At 40.2% G+C, this 24,284-nt stretch overlaps 1 protein-coding gene across 1 annotated transcript in view; it reads left to right on the forward strand.

Annotated features, from left to right (window-relative positions):
• Positions 1 to 24,284, forward strand: part of TLL1 (tolloid like 1) — a 199,835-nt gene that overhangs the window by 91,261 nt on the left and 84,290 nt on the right. Inside the window, exons 4-6 of the mRNA XM_034772660.1 lie at positions 4,011 to 4,091; positions 8,684 to 8,836; positions 10,926 to 11,043. Coding sequence (XP_034628551.1) covers positions 4,011 to 4,091; positions 8,684 to 8,836; positions 10,926 to 11,043 — 352 coding nt within the window. The remainder of the gene's footprint in view (positions 1 to 4,010; positions 4,092 to 8,683; positions 8,837 to 10,925; positions 11,044 to 24,284) is intronic.

Genomic DNA, 24,284 nt, shown 5'->3' on the forward strand with positions numbered 1-24,284 from the left:
TATATTATAATGGCACTTTGGCCCATATTTAACAAAATACTTAAATGTGTGGTTAACTGCCACTCATTGCAATATCTTGATATCTTTTTGATGAGATTAGAAGTTTGGTTGATAAATATAGTAGTGTTGACAGATTATACTTGGACTTCTGTAAGTTATTTGACTTGGTACTGCATTACATTTTGATTAAAAACTAGACTGATATAAAATTAACATTAAATAGATTAAAACTGGCTAACTGGCAGGATTCAAAATAAAGCTGCAATTGGAGAATTGGTTCGATGTGTTTCTGGTGGGCTCCCGCAGAGATCGGTTCTTGGCCCTACACTATTTAACATTTTTTTTTTTCAATGACCGCGAAGAAAATATAAAATCATCACTGATAAAGTTTACAGATAACAAAGAATTGGGGGAGTCATAAGTAATGAAGTGGATATGTCACTGAGTCAGAGCAATCTAGATTACTAGGTAAACTGGGTGCAAGCAAGCAATACACATTTTAATACAGTTAAATATAAACATATACATCTGGGAACAAAGAATGTAGGCCATACATAAAAGATGGGGGACTCTATCCTGGGAATCAGTGATTCTAAAAAAGATTTTGGGGTCATGGTGGATAATCAGCTGAACAGGAGTTCCCAATGCAACATTGTGGCCAAAAGAGACAATGCAATGCTGGGACGCATAAACAGGGAAATCTCAAATAAGAGTAAGGAGTTTATTTTACCTCTGTATTGGGCACTGGTGTGACCGCTGCTGAAATAATGTGTTCAGTGTTGGTGTCCACAATTCAAAACAGATGTTGATAAATTGGAGAGGGTTTAGAAAAGAGCCACCAGAATGATTACAGGATTAGAAAACATGCTTTTATAGTGATACTCAAGGAGTTCAATCTATTTACGGTAGTTTAGCAAAGAGAAGGTTAAGGGGTGACTTGATTAGTCTACAAGTATTACTTGGGGAATAAATATTTAATAATGGGCTCTTCAATCTAGCAGAGAAAAACGTAAAATAACCCAATGTCTGGAAGTTGAAGACAGACAAATTCAGATTGGAAATAAGGTGTAAATTTTTAACAGTGAGCGTAATTAACAATTGGAACAATTTAGCAAGAGCAATGGTGGATTCTCCAACACTGACCATTTTTAAATCATGATTTTATGTTTTTCTAAAAGCTCTGTTCTAGGAATTATTTTGGGGGAGGGTCCATGGCCTGTGCAATACAGGAGGTCAGACTAGATGATCACAGTGGTCCTGTCTGGCTGCAGGATATATGGACCTACAAAAAGTATGTGCTTAAGGTTAAGTGGATGTTTAAGTCCTTTGTGTATACCTTTTTGTTCCTCTGCCATCTGGTTGTTAGGGTGACATAACCAAGCAGCTGAGAAAAGAAAGTGCAAACGGTTATTAAATAGAAAAAATTAAGTAGCCTGTTTAAAGTAAAATCTCTGAACTCAAACTATATTTATTCTTTAAAATTTTGCTATTGTTTACCAGGGCAATTTAAAACATCTTTTAAAAAAGCATTATATACAGATGTTTGTCACAATTAAATAAAATAATTTCAGTCCTGATTATGCAAATAGTTACTTGTATAATTGTGTATATTTGTTCCTATGTAAATTCCTATTGAAGACAAAGTGATATAATGTGGGAAAAACTAGCCATGGGGGAGTATAATAGCTAGACTGGTGTTTGCAGGATTTGGCTCTTGTATTGTAAATAATAGTGCAGGGCTTGATCTTCCAAACTCTGACTCAAGCAGTGGGACTACTCAGTTGAGTAAGGATTATCTTCTTAGATTTGCAGGTTCAGACAATTACATTATGAGCTTCGCAGGGCAAGGCCCTGACATTTTGTTGGCCTGTGAGGCAACACTTATACATTGTGCTGTATAAGTAATAATAGTTTAATAATCAACAAAGAGCTATTATGTAGATAATTTTTACATATCTGCCAAAAATACTATTTCCCTGCCCCCAACTTAAAACATGTAGATTTTTTTAATTCACTTTTGGTTAGCTTGAGGCTTGACATGTACTTTCTATAGTGTATACATTAGTCATATAAAATAAGTCAGGTTAGCTATTTTAAGATATTCTGATTTAATTTCTTATTTGACAGTAATCCTTTTGTACATCAAACAAAATACATAGTGTGTGTTATTAGACTACCACTACTAGTGTACTACCTTACTCCTTATTTTTGTTGTAATAACTATAGATAATAAAGGAATAATAGCTTCCTATATCAATAAGGACATGGATTCCTCTCTATTACTGTTATTTCTTTCACATTTGCCTGTTTTCTAAAGATTTTTTCCCCCCTCAGAATTGTCTGGATTTTTTTACTCCATACGTAATTTTGCAAAGTACATGCTAACATGAGATAATTGCATTAATAATGGGCAATGTGAAATGCATGTATGTGGCATGGCATATACTATAGCTAACCAAATAATTCCTTGGGAAGGAATGTATTGAAGTATTACCTCATCTTCCTAAAATGTTTTTAAAAATTTGGAAAATTTTTCTCAAGGGATCCAGCAAGTATATGACAGTGTAATCCAAATAATTAGGCACATTATTATTCACTGAGTAAGCATGCTAACTTACTTGCCTTTTATGGCATTGTCTAGTCTGTAATCTGCCTTTTGAACAGCTATTTAGGGGGGAGGAATAGCTCAGTGGTTTGAGTATGGGCCTGCTAAACCCATGGTTTGTGAGTTCAATCCTTGAGGGAGCCACTTAGGGATCTGGGGCAAAATCAGTACTTGGTCCTGCTAGTGAAGGCAGGGGGTTAGACTCAATGACCTTGCAAGGTCCCTTCCAGTTCTAGGAGATAGGATATCTTTATTGTTATTTTATTTTATTTATTTATTGTGGTAAATACATCCTCAAATGTTGCAGAAATTGTTGTGAAAAAAATGTAAGAGGAAAAAGAATTTGAGGAAATTATTGTTGGAACTAGTATGGCTAATTACAACTTCTGCAATCCTTTATTCTTAGCCACCTCCTCCTGCTGCAGTAGCGTGGAAACACTGATATTTCACAGCAAATACTGCTTTGTTTAAAAAAATTTACTTCTAGGAATTCTATAAAGTTATCTAAAACCTCTTAAGATATTCTGTTATTCATTGCACACCACAATACTGCCGGCATTCTTTTTTCTTGCTTACTAATCCTTTTTAAAGGTGATATGCAATAATAACTAAAGTATCAGAACCACTGTGAATCCGAAGTAGTCAACAGACTGCTATCGATGGCATATGTGGTTTAAATTAATCTGGTGCATGCCTGTAAGTGGGATGGTAAATGTTCAGACAATGAAACTCCAGCTGCCTCTTTGGATGGTTAGGTTTTCTGCTTCCCTCTCACTCGTTGATTATTGGAGTCCACAGGAATGCCTCAGAGGTCATGTTACTATACTTTGGTATTTGATAGGTTAGCCACCCTTATGTGACTGACTGTGCTTTAAAGATCCATTTGCAAGTTAACAAAGAACTGCAAAGCTTTTGGGATAAAATCAATCATATTACTTTTTTAAATCATGTTGTTTTGTTTGTTTGTTTGTTTCCTCTTGGGGGTCTTAACATACCCCCCCTTAGATATGGGAACATTGTGGTATACATTTAGGAAATATCTGTGAAAGCAGGGCATCTAGCTGTCAATCAATATGGCACTAAGGATGTCAAGGTCACAAAGAAGAAAAAAAGCTTCAAATAATAATTAGATGATGTAATTGTCATGACTTGTCTGAATAACAAAGACACATTGGCTTACGTTCTGGAATGCATGCTAGAAAATCTTTCAGCTACAAATGTGGTTTTGTTTCATTGTCAAAAATGCTTGAAGAATTTGTACGTGGGTCATTAAAGAATTTTAAACTTCCTTAAAGATACATTGCATATTCTACAGAGTAATTCATAATCTCTCTCCATAAGATATTTGCTATATGTGTAATGTTCTGTGTTTAACTTCCATAATATTTCCTTTTTCTTTTTAAAGGTGGCTTTGGTGAGCATGGGACGTCAAAAAAACGAGGTGCTCTCTATCAGCTTATAGACAGGATAAGAAGATTTGGCTCTGGTATTTTCACTGTTTGAATTAGCAGACTGCCTGATGTGATGTACAGTTAACATTAATGACAGTACTTTAACACCTTAAACCCAGTCTATATCAGTATTACTGTAGACTATTAAAACAAGAGTAATGAAGAGATTAGCTCTTTTCCTATCTATACTTTGTCAGAGAGCTCATATTTCATGTAAGCACTAGAAAAGTTATTACTGGAAGCTAAAATCCTAAAATACATTATTTTAAATTCTTAAAAAATCACTAGGTAGTGTTAGAATACTAGAATACCAATACTATTAGAATACCAATAGTATTCACAGTAATGAATGCAGTTGGGATATATTTTCATTAAGATTACAGTACTCTTTGTGTATGTGTTATGCATGAATGGATAGCTGCAAGTAACTGCTAATGGCCTATGTTGGTTTTGTAGGCAATGGGACACTGTGATGAGTCATACTGCATGTGAAACATTTATGATGTGTTTCACCTCATGAAAATATTTTTTAAATGTTGTAAATTTCAGTAGAATTCAGTGGGCAGTATCTATGGCATCTTCATTAATAGTGAATTAAGTTTATTCACTATGTTTGGTGCAACATGACTTAACTTTGGTGCCATTAAACCCCAGCATCTGCAGGAAAAATGTAAAACTCAGTTTTAATCGCAGTTCAGCATGTGAAAGTGCATCACTCCGTATCTTGCAAAAATAGCCACAGTGTAGTATCTGACATTACCGATATATTGTAGTAAATAACTGCATGCTTGATCTGAGAACTAGACCCTTAGTTTTGTGTAACTGTCTACCTTTATCTAATCCGAACAAAACTGGCTGAAAGAATAAGCAATGTTAAAAATGACCACATTATCATGTAAGCCACCCCCACATCATCATCAGATTATTCAGTAATGAAGAAGTACATATGACTCTCTGGAATTCCAATTCGATTTACATTTTAATAGATTACCTGTGTCGTAGATTGTATAATAATTCTCAGTAACAAATTCATTATTTTAATATCAAAAGATTGAAGTAAATTTAAAATTATATTTGCTTAACATAGATATAGGTGTTCTGGACATAGAACATTTTCCTAAATTAGGGTTACCATAATCCAGCAAGCAAAAAACGGGACAGGAGGAGCCCCGCCCCTGTCCTAGCCCTGCCCCATCCTACCCTAGCCCCGCCCCTGCCCCTCCCACTCCCCCCCTCAGAACCCCCAACCCTCCCCCCNTACCTAAGCCTCCCTGCCTCTTGTCCCCTGACTGCCCCCTCCTGAGACCCTCCCCCCATCCTAACTGGCCCCCTAGGACTCTACCCCCTACCTGTACCCTGACTACCCCAACCCTTATCCACACCCACACCCCCAGACAGACTCCTGGGACTCCCACGCCCCATCCAACCACTCTCCACCCCCTAACAGCCCCCCCCAAACTCCCGACCCATCTAAACCCCTCTGCTCCCTGTCCCCTGATTGCTCCGATCCCTCTCCCCACCCCTGCCACCTGACAGCCCCCCCCAGAACTCCCAAACACCCCCCCCACTCCTTGTCCCCTGACTGCCCCCTCCTGGGACCCCTGCCCCTAACTGCCCCCCAGGACTCCACCCCCTACCTAAGCCTCCCTGTTCCTTGTCCCCTAACTGCCCCCTCCTAAGACCCCCCCAAATGCCCCCCAGGCTCCTACCCCCTACCTGTACCCTGATTGCCCAAAACCTTATCCACACCCCCCCCCCGAAACCCCCCCTGCACTTCCCACCCCCCTCCAGAACCTCCCTGCCCCTTCTCTGACCCCCTGGCCCCCTTGTTGTTGGCCTTTCTTCGCCTAATGTCTCGGTGAACTTGCTCAGGAACTGCATGAACCACTCGTCAGACGCTGGGCAGCAGTGGGGGAGGAGCTCCAGACTGCCGGAGCTGATCTCCGATGCAGGGAGGGAGGGAGTGATTTCTGCTGCAGGGGGGTGGAGGAGGACGTGCTCTCTCTGGCTGAGTGTCGGAGCCCCATGTAAGTGGCACCATCCGGCCAGCTGCACTGTTAGCCGCGCGTGCTCTGCATGGGGGGGGGGAGTCCGGACATTTACAAATTCCCCCCGGACGCTATTTTTAGCTTAAAAACCCGGACATGGGGAATCCGGACGAATGGTAACCCTACCTAAACCCAACAACTTTCTGTGTGGTTTTTGATGTTGCTTAAACTGTACAATGAGTTAATCTATAAGTAATCTTACTTTTCTGCCCAGGCTTCTGAAACTTTTCTCCCGTTTTTCATGGCTCTTGCACCTTTCCTTATTCTTTTTGTATCTTCTTTGCTTCCTTGCTGACTTATGGATCTGTACCAAGACCCTTGGCCTCTTACCTTTCATCCTAATTGCTTCTGTCCTGACCTGACATCTTTCCTGGTCTCTCTGTCATATCCCTCACTTGTCTGGAATCCCTGTTAACAGACTGTCACTTTGTGTTCAGAACATTTTAGTGGGGCTGCTCACAGAGAAAGGTACTATTCAACAGAAGTGAAGGTGGCAGAATTGGGCACTATTGAATAGGACAGACAGATCAGCTTTTGCTAAAAGTCCATTTTAACCTGCCACCATGATATTTATACTAATTTATAAATTGCTCCAGAAAAGGGAAACAAGTAACTGTATTGTATGCAAGTCCTTGCATTCATCTTCATAAAAATAGTAAAGATTATAATAATAATGAAATTGGACCAGAGAGAGAGAGAATGACTCTTTAATCTGGGCATTAGGGCACCCATTTGGGAGGTGGGAGACCCAGATTCCAGTCCCTTTGTGCCAATGAATATGTAAATATTTATACATAGTAGACAGTATCAATAGAAATGCCGGAGAAAGACATAGCCTAGTGATTAGGGCACAGTCCTAGGAGTTGGAGGACCCAAGTCCAAATCCTTACGCCACATTAGTCAGAGCAGGGAATTGAATCCAGGTCTCCTACAGAATGCTATACCAGTTTTATAAGTGGGCAGCAGCTTCAAGCTTATCACTCATTACTCTTCTTCTTGTATCTTTAACTGTTAATTACTTGTTATTTACAAGGCCACTTGTGAGTTTATGCTTTGTCCATTATTAACCTCTGTTTCTGTAGTTCTATTTTCTTTTATTATTCATGCAAGACTACAATGTTTTTTGTTGGTTTGTTTTTCATTTTTGACAAAGGACTGACCTGGCTTTAGTGCCTAACTCATGGAGTGGAGATAAGATTCCTCCATCTGGTCCTGGAGCTAAATGCCAAAGTCCCCTTGAGGGGCAGAGCTTAGGCAGCTCTTCACTCAGCTTGCTGGCTTCTGTGAATCCTATTTTTAGGCAACGACTTCTCTCCATGCAATGTACAGGGAGTGTGGGTGCCTAACTCAGGTTTTAAGTATCAGAGGGGTAGCCGTGTTAGTCTGGATCTGTAAAAAGCAACAGAGAGCCCTGTGGCACCTTTAAGACTAACAGATGTATTGGAGTATTCACCCACGAAAGCTTATGCTCCAATACATCTGTTAGTCTTAACGGTGCCACAGGACTCTCTGTTGCTCTTAACTCGGGTTTGTGGATTTCACAGGTGGCAGGGCACCTAAAAGTTAGGTGCTGCAATGCTGAGAGTTAGAGTGCCTAAATCTTCCTTTTGAATCCCACCCTAACTTTCTACCTATTTAAGAGAGATTACCAATACTTAATATTGGGAGTACTGTTGGCTCTGGTAATATCTCTCAAAACAATAGAATTTTTTTATATCACCAGACCTTTCAAGGTGTAGGGATCTTTTTCTCAAGACAATTTAAGACATATATAGTGTATGTCCATAGAATCCCAAACAGTTAGTTTCTGAAGAATATATTTTCTATGTCCTCAAGTACTTGACACTCCTATTTCCATCTGAAAATGTTATGTCTATTGCTATTACAGTTAGCCCCTAAGACAGCTCGCTACACTGAAAGAGTTCATCTTCCAGTGTGACTGGCCACCAGTAAAAAAGTTAAATGGACCATGCACAAAGTGCTGCAAAACACATGAAGTAAACTAACAGTGCTTCCCTACAGCAGTGCATGCGGTTGCTCTTTCCCAGGCCCTGAAATAATATGGTTATCTCTGAAGGTAGCTAAAACTAAAACCAGGCATTTGCCCGGATAGAAGTGAAACAGGCCTAAGCATATTTGGTGGTATTGCCTTTGCCCAACAGACTCTTCTAAATATCATCAATGGAAAAGAAAAACCCACCTAATTTTTAAAAGGTATTTTTTAAAAAAAGTCAAGGCATATTACTTAGAGGAAGCAGTTTTAGAAAAAAGATATAGTTTTTAATTGGAGACTCTAGAAGTAATCATGTTAGAAATGTCTCTTTAAGGTGTTAAAGTGCCTCTTTGCCTCATTGCATGTAAATTATGATAATGAAGATTGAGTCTTTCCATTTCAAGCACTTCTAACAAATATATTATTGTTTTTACATTGCACTGAAAAGCCGAATTGCTGTGTAAAAAGCTATGTTCTGTTATTAAAGTGCATAACAAAAACATGGAGCTTTGGCCTTGTAGAAAACAAATGTTTTCCTTTGTGAACTCTTTTGTCTCATATAGTGTTTTTTAAAATATCATTACAGGTTTTGAGCAAAACAATTCTTCTAAAGGAAGATCAACTGTAAAATTCTCAGGGAAAAATGAGAAAAACCGATTTCCCAGAGCTGCTACGTCACGAACAGAAAGAATATGGCCAGGGGGCATCATTCCGTATTTTATAGGTGGAAATTTCACTGGTAAGACAAAGGGAGAAGAAGGATGAATGTCTTTTTTTAAAAACAGGTTCATGAAGAGCCAATGTACAGCCAATTGAAGTCAATGGGAAGACTCTTATTGATGTCTGTTGGCTTTGGATGAGTCCCTAAGTAAATCTTTTCTGTAAATGTTTATCAGTGCATTAAAAAATTGTTCCCAAAGGCAATTTGGCAATTTATATATAAAATTAGTCTATGATGTTTCAGAGGAGGTGCGAATGTTTGTTTGTTTGTTTTCATTGTCTAATTTCCTGCTATTTATTTGTAGCAGGATACAGTTAAATCTGGCTTAAAACTATTGTGGCATATTCAGTACAAGGCTACAAGTGGCTTGACTGATAGTAAGGTGAATCCTGTTCAGCTGACTGCATGAACAAACTGGGCCCAATTCATCTGTTCTATAATTCTTTAATGTACTTCATAGATGCACACATAAAATATTATTGGGAATAACCATGGAACTTTAAAATATATGAGGGAAGATTGTGACTTCTTAATAGAGATAATTTTAAAATAATATAATAATTTTTAAAGACAGTATTATAAAAGCCTAAAATAAATACCACCCTGTAAAGCTGCAAACAGATAAATACTAATGGGGAGGAAGAAGGACATTTTAAAAAATAAAAGGGGGCAGGGAAAAAAAGGATTGAAAAAGAGAGAGAGAAATATAGAGCCAGCAGTGCTGTGCAATAACATCTTGCTAATTGTGCCCCAAGGGTATACAGAAAACTGAAAGAGCTTGGGAAAAGAAATGTAGTCAAGAAAGATTTAAAAAATATTCAAAGAAATTTCCCCAAAGCTCATAGCTGAAGGTCAGACTTGAAGTTTGGATATTTACACCACATTACACTGAACATGACCTTTGTTTTAGGAATGACATTTTATTAAAGAGCGCTGAACAAGTAAGTGTAGTAAGTAATGCGAAATGTTACACACATTACAAGTTTCTTATACTGAAAGGTAAATTCCAAAACGCTTGTGTGTGTTTAAGAAAAAAAAAAGGCGGGGGGGTTGATAGGTGGGATGAGGGAGAGACGGGGAAGCAGTGATCTTTCATCTTTAGGTCACTGACTTGAATCCAACCAAGTTTGGTAGTGGCCAACTATTATACCATATGATGGGTCTTCAGTTTTTGTGTTAGTCTCAAAAATCTTCCCATTGGATAAGTCTCTGTATCACAAAAACTACTACCACAACCAACAGTAATTTGCAAGCTTGTTGTCAGTTTGAAAGAGCTAAGTAATGGTATAGAGAATGAATTGTCTCCTCTAGCCCTTGAGGTGATTCCTTCAGGTCAGGATTTGGACACATTGGCAGAGTACAAGGAAACTAACACAGCTGCTGTCTAGGTGGTTTCTGTTCTGTGGTCTGGTCCTAGAGACAAAGGGTGGGATTTTCAGAAGCTGGCTGAACTGTGTTTCTAATGAAATCAATGGTAAAACTTCAATTGATTTCAATGGGAGTGGAGATAAGCTAATGCTGAAAGCTTTTGAAAATCCCACTCATCAACTGTCCCTCTCCAAGCATATTAGTCTGGTATTTTTCATCATCACTAAATTTTCTTTCTCATACTAACTCACTCTCTCTCTTGCAAACACATGCACGCAAAGGAAAAAAAGAGAACATAGTTCAAGATTCCAAATGATCACAGGCTGTGGACAAATTGTTAAAAAACAGTCTAAATTCCAACTGTATAAAGATTAAAAAATGGGCTCATACACCCACATTTTAAGGTACAAATCTCTCAGGTGCACATTTTGTTTCCCTGTCTAGTGAACTACACACTTGTCTGGTTTTGGACATATAACTTTGCTTCTGATTTTTAAAAATGTGGCCCTTTGTGCATAGACTTTGAAATTGCAGATATATTTACAGAACAAATTATTTGAATACCAATTCCTTCTTTACTTACCTTTCAAAACCTGAGGTAGGCATTTTCTCACATTTTAAAGTAACTGAATCTCTAGGTTTTTGCAGCAGTGTGTCATACTAAGATTAAAATGTAATGCCGAGAAGAAGGATGCAATTTTGAAAACCTTGTTTATTTCATGTTACACAATTCTTCCAGGCAGCCAGCGAGCAATGTTCAAACAGGCTATGCGGCACTGGGAAAAGTACACATGTGTTACATTCATTGAACGAAGCGATGAAGAAAGTTATATTGTATTTACATACAGACCTTGTGGGTAAGTAGGTACATGTGTTAATGGGTATTTGTACTGTATATCTTTGAGTACCAAAGAGTAAACAGCTATTTGTTAAAGTTCTTTGTCAGTTTTTTCTCAATTTAACATCTACGGGAATAGCTATGTATTCAATGTCTGAATCCTGCACACATTCACATTGGCTCTCTAATAACTTTCAGTCCATATTTTTGACTCTTGAGAAAATCTACATGGTGCGCAGGAAGGATTTTAAGCTTATGCCCTTTTTCTTGTATGTGACACTAGATAAAATGAGACAGACAAGGTAGATGAGGTTGTCTCTTTCATCAACAGAAGTTGGTTAATAAAAGATATTACCTCAGCCACCTTGTCTCTCTAATATCCTGGCACCAACACAGATACAACAGCACTAGATAAACTTGACTGACACTGAGATATAAAGAATACACTGTACAATATATGTGTATGTGTGTATGAGCGTATAATGTATATTAGCGATACATAGGGTATATAATAAAATGGAAAAAAATCCAGATATATTGGTGGATATTTCTCATACTTTTAGCATATGGGCTTTATTTATTTATTGTTAGCTCTATTAATTTCATTTGTCTCTATGGTGAGTTACATAATACACTTATTTTGCCTCGCTCCTAGTCTAGCTTAATCATACAAAATATTAACTCTTTCTTTGTATTGACTGTCCTTACTTTAGTTTTGTTTGAACAGCAAACCTCTTGACTTTTCCGCACAATCCTTCTTCCGGGTCACTAATGTAATACAGTGAACAAAACAGGTCTTATTACTGATCATTGTGATCAATTACCTCACTCCATCCTGAAATGCTTCTCACAAATGCTGTTGATAATTATTCCAGTTATTTTCTGAACAAGAATTCTTGATTTTACAAATCAGTCAATGACCCTATTGCATATGCCATATTAACTTCACCTGGGGCTGATTACCCCTTTAAACACCTGCAAATTAACTCATCATCCTTAAAATGATCCTTTGATGTGGTGCCTACAAAAAGAAAAAAGAAGACAACAGTTAGGCTGCTGGTGTGCTGAGACACAGCGTATCAGGCTGACCAATATTGTCTTATTGTTTTCTTGTAATCTCCATCTGTCCTTATTCATCTGTTGTCTTTTGTCTTATACTTAGGGCTTGTCTACATGGTGCCTTAGTCTGCACCATCTGGGGTGTAAATTTTAATGCACACTAGCTTGTTGTCCTCTAACTGATCATGTAGATCCTGGTGGTGTGCACTGAAAGTTCCCTAGTCCATGTTAACGTAGTACTGTTGGAAATGGAGCTAAGAGCTAATCTGTCATTGTATCAGCAGATAATTATAAAGAATGCAGGGAGAGTGTTACATGCCTACAATTATTTAAATTAATGAGCAAAAGTGCTGCTGCATTCTGAGCTATCTAAAAGTGCTGAAGAAGCTTTGCTAGGAGAAAATGACAATTAATGATTCTTATGTTTCTGAAGCATAAGTTACTTCAGTAAGGTTGTCACCTCGCCAAATAAATCAGAGCATAGACTCTTTGGATAAATAAGGTCTGGTATGCACAAACAACTTTGGTACTATGTCTGGCACAGGATTTTCTATGGAAAGGATTGAGTCAAAAGAGACACCAAGCCATTTGTATTCACTCTCCACTCCAGGACTGACACATCGGGAACTTATCTTGGTTCTTTCTCATGGCACTCTGCTGTGTTGATTTCTCAGCAAATTGTTATCACTATTTATTTTTTGTATTACTGAAGCACTTAGAAGTCCTAGTCATCTACCAGGATCCCGTTGTGTGAGGTGCTGTACAAACACAGAATAGAGAGCTTCCCCAGAGAGCTTATAATGTAAGGGCTTGTCTACACAGCACCTTAATGCATGACAGGCTAATACACTGCAGATTCACACCCTGGCTTGACACACACTAAATCACTATGTAGACAAGCCCCAAGAATAAGACAAAAGACAACAGATAGGTACAGATAGACAGGGGAGTACAAGGAAACAATGGAACAGTATTGGTCAGTGTCTTAGGCAGTAGCAGCATGCCAGTGACCCGTTGTGAAAATTTTTGTAGGCAAAGGAGAGTATTAAGAAGAATTTTTTTTGAATGAGAATTTGCAGATGATTACAGGGTGCTCCTCCGAACATGGGGAGCAGAAGAAGACAAAGCACAAAAGTGCTTGTTTGGAAATGTAACAAGTGGGTGATTGACATTGTTATCATGGGCTGTTCAGAGGTGATGGTTGACATCTTACGGTGAATGAGAGATGATAGGTACGGTGTGGATAGGCCATGAAGGGCCTTGAAAGTGAAGACAAGTAGCTAATTTTTGATGCAATAGAGGAGGGTGAGCCAACAGAAGATGGTCAAAGCAAGGGGCTAGGAAAATACTGCATTCTGAATGAGTGGGGCAAGATGACATTTTTGAAGCCCAGAGAGAAGGATATTGCAATAATCAAGATGAGAGCCTGAATGAGTTTTTGCTGTGTGGATGGATAGGAAAGGCTGTATTTTAGAGATGTTATGCATAAAGAATTGGCAAGATTTAGATATAGCCTGGATATGAGGACCTAGAGAGAGAGGTCTAAGTCAAAGATAATACCCAGGTGATGGCCCTAGTGACAGGCAGGATGGTGCTGTTGTCCACAGTAATCAAGAAGGGAGGAAGCAGGAGGAGCTTGGGGGAAGGGAAAATTAAGAGCTCTGATTTAGCATGTTGATCTTGAGCTAGTGGTTAGACATCCATGAGGAGATGTCAGAGAGACAGGCTGAGCTTTTGGTTTGGATGGAAGGAGACAGGTCTGGAGTAGACACATAGATCTCCATAAAAATGGTAGTTGAATTTGTTTTTGCATATATTTTTATAGAGATTTCTTATGGCATATCTGAATGTGTTCCTTCTTATTTCACAAAGGGCAGTCTTTGGGCCGAAGTGCTGAGCTATTTCTGAGTCTGATCCTTCCTCTTTAGAAAATCTGTAGTATCTTCCCAAAATGGCATTATAGTGAATTTCACAAGGAAACAAACAGAAAAATGATAACTTATATATTGAGGTATAATACTCTGCTATGCTAATCTTAAATTTATATACACATCAACTGATCCATTGCTTCTCTAATCTCTGTTTAATCATAACTGGCCTGGTTTTCAGAAGTAGTGAGCATTGATTTCTGTGGGAACTGCAGTTCCTCAGAATCTCTGAAATTCAGCTCAGAATTTTTTGAGATGGCATATCATTATGAGCAATATGATCACTAACATAAAGGGTACAGTTACCAAGTGAGAGATTGTATCAAAGGGAAGAAAACTGCATTGTTTCATTTCCCACTTTTGATTACTCTTTCCATCTTCTGCTTCTCCATATTGGACTTTGTTTTTTATGTTGTAATTAATGCTAATAGTGTGTGGCCATATATGAATTTGTTAATATACGCAATTTTCTTTTTAGCCCTTTCCCTTTATCCCACTTATCATCCACCACTTCCCACCATTCTTTCACTTTCTTCAAAATATACTTTGTGGATATTCATCATCCATATTCTTTTTTTGCTCACTTTTATTAAAATAAAATAAAAATTGTACTCTCATAATTATTACTTAGAAGCTCCTCAACTTCATCTCCATTTATGTTCTCTATTTTTTAATAGCTGGGTAATTCAATGCTTCCATTACTGTTTGCCCATTCACAACCTTTTTGGTTTTGATTACCTACGGATCAGGTAACTCCTCGTCAGAAGGCTTGTAGCAATTTCCTCTACTCATATTATTCATTTTATTAGGTTCTGTTTTGAACTGTGGTTTGTCCTCATCATGTCTCATTTAATTAACACATTGTTTGAGATGGGACCAGGTATTGTTTCATCATTTATTACAGTTGAAAAGGCAAACTCTGGTGAGCTGAAATTCCATAGTTAGTGGATGGTGGTCATTTGCACCCTCTAATTGCAGTATGAGCATTGGAAAATAAGGATTTATAGTATAGGGTTTATGATTATGTTACCAAAGCAATGTACATTGTTATTCTTGTCCACTGGTAATAAATATGGATGTAGTTATTTGATTGTGGCATGTAACATTTTCATCTCTAAACAGGTTGCAAGAGTGTGATGTTGTGTAAACCGCTAGTTGGTAATTACAATCTGTAATATTCTTTAAGGAATTGCTGCTTATGGTTCCTGGGTGGTATGTGGAAACTGCTTGGAGATTCAGTCACTATATTATGCTGTATGGGAAGCCAAAAAAGGGCTCAGCTTTTCCAAGTGGCACTTAATCTCATGCTCACAATAAATATTACTGAGAAAAAGAGCAAGTCTGTTTTGTATGTAGTGAGTCTGAAGAGGAACAATAAGTCACATTGTTTTCACACTGCAACATGCCTTTGATCTTTGTAGCAATTTTGGTTATTTACCTGCACACTTAACTACTTTCTTATGACAGACTTCATGTGATTTAGAACAATCACTGTTGATTTCCTTCAGTATGGGTGTTTGACAAAGTTGTCTGAAGTAAAGAAAACTCATATCTTTCCTATCATGTTCCATATGCTCTAATCTGTACAGCTTCTAAATGGTCAGAAGCTGTATGAACAAAATGCCATGTTTACATGCTACACACTACAGACTGGATTTTTAAAAAATGGATAAAAGTTATATTCTGTCTTTAAAAATATACTTATGCTTTAATGTTTTGTTTTAGTAGCTTTATTTCTTGCATGTAGAAATGACTGGCTATTTAAACAGGCTATATAGTTTTTTCATGGAGTTCAAAAAAGTAATATTTATATTAAAATAATCATATTAAAAGGTCTCTAATGTTAGTAATGACAGTCATGCATGAAGAAAAAAAATCTGCTGCTGAAGGTAGGTCATAGTGAAGCTCTGGTCGTTTGCCCTTCATAACCCTTCAAGTCATAATCATGAGTAGAGCTGGGTAAGTAGTGTTGGGGGGGGGTGGGATTTGGGGGATTTGATGGATTGTACCTGGCAGACTAACATGGGAGGGGCTCTACCCACCCATCACCCATACTCTCCTATACCAGGCAGGTGTTACAGCACTCCTACTATAGGACCCATAACTCAGGGTAGTCTCTCCTCAGTCTACCTCCCAGGACTCAGCTCACTGTGAGCGGGACAGAGGATGCAGAAGGGTGGGGACCTCCACAAAGTCTGACCATATCCTGTAAGCCAAAGGTCCATCACCAAAATCCCAGGTTTTTACCTCTAGGAACTGTTCATTTTATCCTTTAACCCCACTGGGAACAGGGAGTGCCATCTTGATCCCCACCTCTCCTCCCCCAACTACTGCCCAATCCAGGCCCTCACATTCCACAGTCATTTGTCAGTCCCTCCATCTGACATATGTGCACATAATCCCTGAAAAATCCAGGCCTTTTGTAATAGATATCCCTATGCTGTGTCACTGAACTCCCTGTCTCCAGGAATATCCTAGTGACCTCTCTATTCACTTTCTTCCTTGTCTTGTCCACACAGGCTGATCTGCAGCTCCCTGCCAAACCCATCTTGTGAGCATTTCTGACCATACTAACATAACCACTAGCCACAATTGCCTAATCAAGCTAACATCCCTCTGGATTCTATCCCTTAAATTGACTCCTGGGCAGCCCTCAAGATTATTCTTCCTGAGGTGAATAGCCAGCATGTGAGGGGGTCTGCTTTGTTCAACAATGAGAGCAGAAGTGGCATGAGCTGATCCCACTGCATGCCTCTTCTGCCGAACCACTGGATGCAAACAGCTTTGGACCTGAAGCCTAGCTGAGATCTGCCTGCCTGGCTGCCCTCTTCTACAGAGTGCTTCAAATCTGAATATTAAGTATGCTCTGGATATCCTCTGAAACAAAAAAGCTCATGGGGTTAGTTACTTTTTACTGTTCCCTGCCATCTTTTCCTTGGTGTGGACATACGTCCTGTAACACCTTGATTTCCTGTGCCCTATCACCTTTACTTTCCTTGGACCAAAACCCCTGTAGCTGTTGATGTCACTGTCCCAGTCCTGAAAGAATGAATGCCAAATATACTGAGGTCAAGAACACAGTAGCGCAAGGTTTTTTCTCAGTACCGCAGGAAATTGGTATCTTGTTAGGAAGCTGCCATCGCCATGTATGGACGGCTGCAGGCTCTGGATTTTTAGTAAGGCTTTCACTGCCTTTACAGGGCAGAAATGTTCGTCCGAACATTCTTTCAACACCACATATTCCCTTCTGGTCTTTTTGAGGACCTTAACTGCCGGGACACTGTTCCTCTCGATTGTCGTACATCTGCTAAATTCAATGCTCGCTGGAACCTTCCCACAGTTGCCAAAAGCACTAGTTCCCTCACTCTAAAAGTGCCAAAGAGGGCAAAAATGAATGCCATCCTAAAAAAAACATGGCCTCCCTCTCGTAGCTGCAGACCCATCCTAAAGCCTTTAATAAGACTGGGTTTTCACTGTTATAGGTAATGTTGTCCCTCTAGTGCCAACCCCTCCTGTACCACCCTTCTAAGAGCTTCTGTAGTAAAAAATGCCTGCCTGGGTCTGGGAAACCCACCAGCCTACCTGAGTAGGACAGGCCTGCTATCTCACCAGATACAGGGGAGAGAGCCAACCTGCAATGGGTCAGAGACACCCCATATTGCACCATCTGGTGTGTAGGTATGGGTCACCCATGATGAAGCCCTGCTTGAGCCCTAAATGCCATGAATTCTGTAAGGCTGGCTAATAGGCCCTGCAGGTATGTCCACATTGCAGTTATAAACCCACAGCTTGCCCATGTCAGCTGACGAGGGCTCACGAGGCTTGGGCTAAGGGGCTGTTTAATGGCTGTGTAGACATTCAGGCTCAGGTGTAAAATGAAGGCCCTCACCAGCTTCATTACTTGAGCAGTCTTAGCCAACTGTATATTTACAATATGGACCACTGATTGTTTTTTGCACCAGAAACGCACTTTCTATTTTAAAAGCTTTCTCCCCAAATAGTGACTGCCAGCAGTATAGGAAAAACTTGAGCAAGGTAATGTCTCTTGTAATGTGCACACCACCTTCCTTGACAGTAAACCTATGCCTCCCAAGATGTCAGATTGTATCTGCAGTTCAGTCTTGAGCAACCAGTCCAAATGTCATATTGAAATCCCATTAAACTCCTCCAGAAATCTTACTCACACTTTAAAATCTCCTTTCATTTCCCCTGTCATTCTGACAGTGGTGGGGGTTGTACAATCCAGAAGAACCTGATGCCAGATGCGTGCAGAATGCCTGACTAGGAGCCACCACCCACACAAACTTTAGGTGCCCCCTGACTACTTGTTCCTGCAATGCAATTTTCTTTACCCCTTTGCCCCTTTGAGAGTCCACGTCAGAGCCCTTCTCTACAGGTAACCTTAGAAACACCCTGAACTGTGTCCAGTTCTAAGCCCAGGTATGTTTAAAGGTTGAGCAGGGCCTTCTATTTTCTCCATGGCGAGGGGGACCTTTGGGCACGCAGCAAGTTCTAGAATGCCTTGAGCAAGTACTCATAGTTGCCTTTCCCTAATCTACCCTACCTGCAAATAAGTTCAAGCTAGTGCACCCTATAACACATGCTATACTCCCGCACAGTTGCCCACTCCAACATGGAGCTGAATCTTTTGAAAGTGGTACATGACACAGAGCACCCAATGGGCATGGCTTTATCAAAATAATGGCTTTCAAACTGAAACCCACACAAGGTATTGTCCCTGCTGTCACTTAAATGGCGAACTTCACAGTCATTATATGCTCAAAGCCTTTAACAGACTTCAAATTCTCTGCTTAGGATGGCATCTCACTCCCTTATATATTGGATTTGAAAAATAGCTGAAAATCCATTACATAAATAAGCTGTTTCTTTTTTCTTGGGGTAGCCCATAACCAATTCCCTAACACCTGTACCTTAATTGGAGAAGAAACCTTTTTCCATGGTTACTGCCTCCCCTGTAGCACCTCCCAAAACACTGGATCCTTGTGGACACCCTTTCCTCCCACTCTCTTGGAACTGCCTTTTACCCCTATAACAGGAGAGGGTGCTTTGCTGACCCCCATCCTGCCTCCTACAGTGGTGTCTGCACTAGTATTGAGAGCAAAAATATTTCCCATTGTTAAATGCAAAGCATACATTCACTTTTAAATCTGCAGTTTGAAACCGAGGTTTTGGCACTAGCAACCCTCTGTGAATGTCAGCTGGATGGGGTGATAAGGAGTCATACACTCTAGACAAAGAGTCCTGTGGCACCTTATAGACTAGCAGATGTATTGGAGCATTTGACGAAGTGGGTATTCACCCACATAAGCTTATGCTCCAATACGTCTGTTAGTCTATAAGGTGACACAGGACTCTTTGTTGCTTTTTACAGATCCAGACTAACATGGCTATCCCTCTGATATTTGACACTCTAGACAAAATTCCTGGTCTATTTTACCCCAGGGTAATTCAGGTTCCTTTGCTGTCCACTGTTTAAATTCCCCACCATATGTTGTGTATGCTCTCTCTATTAAGTCCTCAGACTTGAACAAGGAAATACATCTCTCGGGGTTCCTCACACAAATTATACCTACATGAATGTGAAAGTCCGTGGTCCAGTTCTCAAGAGTTTGAGGCGCCTTAGATCTGTGGGATTTGTCCTAGTCTTTTCTGTCCTTTTTCCCATTCCTCGGTCTGCTCTTCCATAAACTGCAAGGTAAATAAACCCACAAACTGTCCCTTCCAAATCTTTACCTTAACCTCTTTAGAGAGATGAGTCCCAAGGGGCCGACTGGATCCCTGATAAGATCAAGGGCCTTTACCTGCCCTCTCTTCCACTTATGTCTCGTTAAGAATGCTGCTGACCAATTGTGGGGGGGCCCTCCCGGACTGCTCTGTATACCTTTGTGGAATATCAGTCCCGCTCCAAACCTGTGACATCATTACACCCTCATCTGAGAGGGGCCCATCCTTCTCAGGAAAGCTGCCCAGCCTATGGGCCACAATGCCAATGGTTTCAATAGGTTTACCCCTCCCATCCCATGAGAAGGGGTGTCAGAGGGAAGAGTGACGTAGGCAGATACCCTTGCACCTGAGTGCCAAGGACTGCAATCCCTTCTTTTGCTATGTGCCGGCTGCTGGTAAGCCCTACTGCTGTATCCCTGATGGACTCTTGGTGGGTTATGGGGGCAAAGTGGAGGCCCCAGGATGTTCACCTACTCCTCGTCCACCTTCCTGAGGCTTGGACCCTCACTTTCCCATGGACCCATGGACCTCCTGTATAAAGGATTCAGGATCCCATCCGAGAGGAATGCACTCCTCTGACCCACCACCACCAAAGTCCTGCCCACCTGTTCTCATTCCCTGACTCATTATATGCATCAGTTATCTTCAAGCCATTATCTGCGTCAGTTATCTTCACTCCTGTGAAGACGGAGCAGATCCTTCCCCCAGGATGGCAATCCAAGGCCAACAATTCAGGCAACTTTGCTGAAGAATGAACCCTCACCCTCCTCCACAGCCTCCAGTAAGCCCAGGCTGGGTTGCTCCAATGCATGTCCAAGGACACCCCTACTACCTACACCCCAACCCCACCACCTCACTCGGAGGGGTGGGGGTGGAGAAAGGGACCAAGCATTCTGCCTGACTCCTTCAGAGTGGCTGCTGGATTGGGCAGACGTGCTGGCCATACCTTTGGCTGAAGCCCCATGAGCCCTTCCCCTTCCACCACCCATAGTAGGAAGGGAGGGGGCATAACCAGACACAAGGAGCATTGTGCTCCTGCAGCAGCCACAGCACACCCATGGTCTTCCCTGCCATGAGCAGGTTGTGGGGGAGCAGTTGCCACAGACCTGGCCCTGGCAGGGCTGCCCAAGGACACAGGGCCCTTTGCAGCTGCCTTAGTGACATCGTATGACCTACTGTTTCCCTCAAACCCCCTCAAGCAGGGATGTGTGTGCGTTGCCACAGTTGCAGGCTCAACCTGGGCTGTACCACCTTGGAACCCAGCTGCCCATCAGCTTCCCCATGCAGTTCTGAGCCTCCCTGTCCTTGAGCAGGGAAACCAGCATGGAATCCCTCCCTAAGGGGGCTCCTGCTCCAATAGTGGTCAGAACTTCCATGCTGGGGGGAAGGGATAATTCTTACCTGTCTTCCTCTGCATACTATTGGCAGCAGCTGCTGCTGCTGGAATGGTAAGTAATCCTTTCTCTGCTGGAACAGAGCTGAAGTGCAGGCACCTGCTCCAAGTTAAATCTTCTGAGCTTGGGAATGCTGGCCAAATAGCACTCTTTCCCCCTCCACCCCGCCTAACTGCCCAATGGGTGCCAGAGACTCCAAGGATGGTGAGGAGGAATTACCTGGTGTCCCTCGGTGAGTGACTCCCTCCCTCCCTGCTGGGGCTGTCCTTCTCTGCCAGGAGCATCAAGTTCCCCCACCAGTTGAGGAGTGTGGCTGGCATTTCTGAATATTGAGTAATCGAATGAATGCCCACTCTACACAGTTTGCAAACATTCAGCAAGCTGAAATTATGTCTAGTAAACTATCACAGAATAGTTTTGAATATCAAACAAATCAGTAAAAATCATGATCTATTTGTGGACAATTTGTGGAAAGGGACCAAAAGGGGATAAATTCATCAAATCAGAACAACTATTGGCCTTCTCTATTCATGTGCCATTTTAAAGCCTAGTCTGGGAATAAATGAGTTGGAACAAACAAATGGAACAAAAAATTGCATATAAATATAGACCAAAATGAATGTAAGGAAAATAATGTGATTTTGACTACAAGACTTTTACCAAGCATTATATTTGAAGGGGGAAGAAAACTACCAACAATAATTTTCCTTACAATTTTATTCCTGATGAAAATGTCCAAGGCAGACCACTATTGCTAACTTTATTTCTATACAAGTGCCAATCCAATTTCCACTTTACCTAGAGGCATTTTGGACTGTGAATGGAAGGGGTGTGCTTTGACCAGTAAAGTGATTAACAATATTGCTTCATATTGAGTTCTCTTTTGTGAATTACAGATTGTTTTCCTCTCTATGTAACCAGAGCAAAGGGTGTAATCCTAGTGGGTTTGTGGAGTTCTGCATCATTTTCATCCACAGCACCATGCAGTTAATGTCATGGTGAACTGCTATTATCATTCAATAGGGTGCTTTAAAGTATCATGTTCTGTAGTGTGCAGCTGTTTAACCCGCCAAAAAACTGAGACTAAGATCCCACAGGTTTCCCCTTCCCACTCATCAATTTTAAGACACATTTTATGGCAGCTCTGTGAGGCTCAAAAGGCCCTTATTTTTCAAAGAATAGCGGTAGTAATCACTGCACTTTCTCTCTGCCAGTTGTTTCTCTTTGCTCACCATTATTGATCAGCTAGACTGATTACTGGAATTAGAGATTCATAAATAGTTACCATCTTCAACTGCTGTCTGATGCAATAAAGATTAAAGAGATCAGAAGCTTTAAAGTCTGCCTGTTGGCTGAGTTTGAGAAGGATGACAAGTGCTCATACTGCAGAGAGACGCCTGGGCCTTGTGCCAAGCACACCTAAATATGTGGTCACAACAAAGGTATTGCAAATCAGTGCCTTTTCATGTATCACTTTTTTAATATTCTTGACCCTTTGACTCCATTTTGTTGTTTGAGTGATCAGAATGTTGTAACTTAATTGGATGAATCTGATGTGTGCATGGCAGGGCACTCGATGCAGTAAATCCTAATGACACCCCTACCCTCCCGTATTCTAGACTACTACTGTTATTTTAAGACTCAGTGTTTACTGTTGACCGCTGTTCTCCTTTGAAGTAGAAAAAAGATAATCAAAGAGCTTGCCTGCAATCTGTGTGACGTGTTTGAACTCCATTTAGTAATCAAAGTTAAGAAATTGCCATAATCAGCTGATTTTTTAAAAATAGGCTGATACTCTTTTTAACATAATTTGGTTACTGAACTTGAGACACCTGAAGGGGCCTGATTTTCAGAAAGGCCTGTCCATTTACCTTCTGAAACCAGGACACCTTTAAAGTATCTCAAATTGAGCACCCAAAATTACTATTTACTTTTGAAAATCTTGGCCACATTGTCTTGCTTTAGTGGGAATAGCAGTAAAATTTCACAAAATCAAGGAATATACTATAAAAAGCTATCTCATTTTGTGATATAAAACCCAAAGGTCCCTAGGACAATATTTTACACTACTGTTATTCAAAGGCAAATAATTAGTATTTGTTTTACATCTCAAACATTTTATGTGATTTTTATGTGCTGTTACCGATGTTTTGGGTTTTTTTCAAATCACATTGCCTAGCTTTCGAAACTAATAGAGCAGAATCTTGAAAGGTTCTATGTTCCTGTTGGAGACAGAATGAAGAAGAAGAAGAAGAAAACAAAACAGTGAAGAGTATTGACTGTGGTTGAATTTTATCGGACTATGCTATTGCCTCATGATTTGAAAAAGTAATTGACGGTGGGATATAAGACTCAAAATAGGCTGGTATAATACTGACTGAAGGCGCTATTGCCTTCTTTGTAAATACAAGGGAATTGGCTCAAACTAAAATAGCCAATCCATATGTTTTATTATATTTAAAAAATGTTTTCCCCCTAAATATGCAGTCTCAGTTACCCATTGTTGAGGCTCGTCTGCAATTGAGTTAACAGAGTCATGTAACCCTCCAGTAACAGAGCTCTGGCAGTAATGTGGTACCATCTTGATTAAACTGTTAATTATTTTTAGTTTATTTTTTCCTTAGATTACATGTTGAAATATGGTGTATAGATCACTTGAGGGTTACAGAGAGGAGGTGCTTACATTATGCTGGTATCTCTTCTCTCTTCTTGCTTCCTTGCTAAGTGTAATTCATTTTGTGCCTTAGCTTTTCTGATTTGTCTCTACATCTTTGTGCTGTTCCTCTGAACTGCTCCTTAGCAATTCATCCATGTTTTCACTTTTTTTATTATTATTATTTTAAGGTCATTAAAGAGCTTGTGATGGAGTCATATTCTTATTATTTTTGCTCTATTGTACACAGTAGATAAAATGATAGAGATAGATGGGCGTCAGAAATCTCAGCCAACCATTTGATCCCAATTATCTCTCCATCCCTATAGGTTTTGCTTTAATCTGTATTCTTTCCTTTTCCTGTCATAGTGAGCAGACTACATTTTTCAAGCCCTTCCAAAAGAGCAGACATCTCAGAAGAATGCTGAGTATGGATGCTGAAAAGGGCATACCAGCTCCATTAGATTACATTGGAATCATG

The sequence above is a fragment of the Trachemys scripta genome, chromosome 5 (genome assembly GCF_013100865.1).
Source record: "Trachemys scripta elegans isolate TJP31775 chromosome 5, CAS_Tse_1.0, whole genome shotgun sequence".
NCBI classification, from domain to species: Eukaryota; Metazoa; Chordata; order Testudines; family Emydidae; genus Trachemys; species Trachemys scripta.